Raw genomic sequence first — 3,189 nt, forward strand, 5'->3', positions numbered from 1 at the left:
TAACCGGAGTCTGTAATTATGCATGTTCTAGGGGTCATTTGGTTGTTGGATAGGAAGAAAATTATTTATTTTAAACTTTGCATAGTTAATACTAATAATTGATATTTTTTAGCTGCTTTGTATAAAATTCAGCATATCAAATTTGACTTTTGATTATTTTTTACAATCCCGCGTAACTAAAATTTATATAGATATATTATAAGTCGAATTTATACATTATATAGAATAGAATTATAAATACACAAATAATTAAATGCTACATAATTAATTCGAACATTACTAATAAAAATGTAAAACTCTAACCAGTAACTAAACCACTGTAGTTATTGAAAAAGAAAAAGAAACAAAAAGAACGGGAACAGATTAGCATTAAATTTTATGCAAATCTAAAAAAGAAGAAAGTAGCACCAAAATTAGATACCAACTATTGCGTTGACGGCAGTCCAATTTCAAATTTTCCTCCTCCTTATATAGCCCCGTTGTATCTGTATTGTCAGTTGGAAAGTGAAAGATTTGTCGGATCAGAAGATTTTGCAAAGGCAAAAAAAAAAATTGTAGTTACATGTGCTCAAAATCTTTGGAAATAGCTGATGAATTGAATACTCCTACATCAAAAAGGAATTTAACCCATCAATTCACAAAGATTTTTTGAGCTGTGATAAAACTGTTAGAATTTTGGATTCATTAGAAGAGTGATTTTTCAATGAAAAGTTGAAAAGGGTGTCGATATTTCATAGAAAAATCATTTGGGGTAGTGATATTTTTTCTTTCTTTTGTCATAATTCTTGAAAATTGGGTTTCATTAGTACATGTGTTTATTAAAGGTGGCGAATCCAGGAGATTCTGGTGAGAGTATGAAAAGAGTTCCATCAACGGCAGGCGATGATTCGGGAACATCCACAGCAACTACAACCATTGAAGGAACTCCACAAACATATGAGCAATCACAATCACAATCACAATCATTTGAAGCAATGTTACAGCAACAAATACAACAAGAAACAGAGTATCTTTTGTCAGGTTCGGCAACTCCTATGTTTGCAGGGTATAGTCCGACAAGGGACATGTCTGCAATGGTAACGGCGTTAACGCATGTTGTGTCGGGAAGGACTCACAGGCCTGAAATTAGCGGTGTTACGACGTCGTTTGGTGGTGCTGGTTCGCCATCTTCTTCAAGTTCAGGGTCATGGGCTGGACAGAAAAGAAGACGTGAACAAGAAGAAAGTGTTGCTCCTGAGCAAGTTCAAAGGGTTTATAGAGGTTTTGGAGAATCATCTTCCTCTGTTAAACCTGGTGAGTATTGACTACTTTCCACTAATCATCTTTATAGGGTTTTTTTTACTAATTTTGGGGTTCATTTCAAGATTCTTCCTGTTTGCTCCTTCTCAAATTTCATACTTTCAGAACATACCTTTTTCCCCAAACATAATTTTTCCTTTTATCTTCTAGTTCTACTTCTTTTGTTTAAAATATAAAGATCAAGAAGATGAAAGGTTCAATTTTATATTCTTCTTTACCCACTTCGGTTTATTGTTATCTGTTTTTGGTCTAAAAAGGGGATTTCCGTCCTGTTTCTTTCTCTAGGGTTTCTTAATTTACTTCAATTGTATTATTACATGTTTTTTTTTTTCCCTTCTCAAATTTCAGACATATTTTTTTTCTTTTGTTTTCTTGTTCAAAATTCCGTTTATATTCTTCTTTTCCGACTTTCGGTTTGTCGTTCTCTGTATTTTTTCAATAAAAGGTGATTTCCGTCCTGTTTCTTTCTCTGAGTTGTTTAAAATTTAGTTCATTTGTATTATTGCATGTTCTTGGAAGATATGAACAGTGGATTACAATAAATATTCATTGGTTGTAATTTTTTTGGTTTATGTAAAACTCAATTTTGATGCAATATCATTTGCTAATTATTTCTCTCAGAAGAAGCTACAAGCATGGCAGTACCACCACCTACCACCACCACCACCACAACCACAGCGGCGCAAACAGCAGAAGTAGCAGCTGAAGAAACAGGGGAGAGGAAGAGGAGATACAGAGGAGTAAGACAAAGGCCATGGGGAAAATGGGCAGCAGAAATAAGAGATCCACACAAAGCAGCTAGAGTTTGGTTAGGAACATTCGAGACTGCTGAAGCAGCCGCTAGAGCTTATGATGAAGCTGCTCTTAGATTCAGGGGTAACAGAGCAAAACTCAATTTCCCCGAAAACGTGCGATTAGTACAACAACAACAACAGCCTCAGCCTCAGCCTCAGCCTCAGCCTCAGCCTCAGCGCGCAACAAGATTAGCTATTTCCGGCTCATCATCAACACCAGCTGCTTCACAATTCCCATTAGCTACACCATTTTTTCAATCTTATAATCAACCTCTACAGCAACAGACTTTTCAGAGTCCAGACATCGCTAGAGATTATTGGGAATACTCACAATTACTACAAAATCCAGTAGATTTTCATGGACAACAGCAATCATCTTTGTTAGAGCAAATGCTGTCTGCTTCATCATCAATGGCTTTCTTGCACTCGAACACATTTCCTTCTTCTTTATCTTCCTCATTAGCAACCTCAGCAGGTTCTTCTACTTCTTCCCCTGCATATCCCCTGTTTTACTCTGCTCAACCATCACAACGTTTCTTTCAGCCACAAACTCATCAGAATCAAGGTGGTAGTAGCAGTAGCAGCTCCAATTTTCCTCCATTTTGGACTAATTCCAGCCACTACCCACCTTCTTCTAGCTAATTTTCATACTTCTTTTCTCGGAGCCGTAAGCCAGAATTCTTTTTATTTTATTTTAGTTTTACATACTTTTTTTTTTTTTTTTTTTTTTTGGGGGTTGGGATTTTGGTTTTTGATTTTCTTGTGTCTTGTAATTTGAATGTAGGAGAGAATACGACAAAGGCAGTCACTATTTTACAGGCATTTTTATTTTTGTCCTTATCGGAAAGGATAGATGGTTTATACTACGTATAGTCCAAGAAGAATAGTACAAGAAATCTAGGTTTCATATGGCATAGTTTGATACGCCCACGGATTTGAATGCTCTTGTCATTTTGATGATTTACCAAAGAAGCTTTTAGAAACCATCGAAATTGTGTTGTTGTCTATTCTCTTTTTATTTTTCCAGCTTTGCAAGCTACCATCAAATTCAATTATTACTGTACAATTTTTATGGTGTTGATGATTTGTGACTGTT

The 3,189-nt window shown here is 35.5% G+C and overlaps 1 protein-coding gene across 2 annotated transcripts; it reads left to right on the forward strand.

The window, feature by feature from the left end:
• Positions 1-470: 470 nt before the first annotated feature.
• Positions 471-3,166, forward strand: LOC132627349 (ethylene-responsive transcription factor ABR1-like). 2 transcript variants are annotated; one of them, XM_060342648.1, is made up of 2 exons: positions 471-1,293; positions 1,924-3,166. In XM_060342648.1, the coding sequence occupies exons 1-2, from the start codon at positions 810-812 to the stop codon at positions 2,733-2,735; spliced, it is 1,296 nt and encodes a 431-aa protein (XP_060198631.1). In that variant the 5' UTR covers positions 471-809; the 3' UTR covers positions 2,736-3,166. The 2 variants fall into 2 exon arrangements, with proteins under 2 accessions (XP_060198631.1, XP_060198630.1); XM_060342647.1 differs by having other exon boundaries at positions 483-1,293; positions 1,921-3,166.
• The last annotated feature ends 23 nt before the right edge of the window (positions 3,167-3,189 follow it).

This window comes from Lycium barbarum, chromosome 2 (assembly GCF_019175385.1).
Source record: "Lycium barbarum isolate Lr01 chromosome 2, ASM1917538v2, whole genome shotgun sequence".
NCBI classification, from domain to species: domain Eukaryota; kingdom Viridiplantae; phylum Streptophyta; class Magnoliopsida; order Solanales; family Solanaceae; genus Lycium; species Lycium barbarum.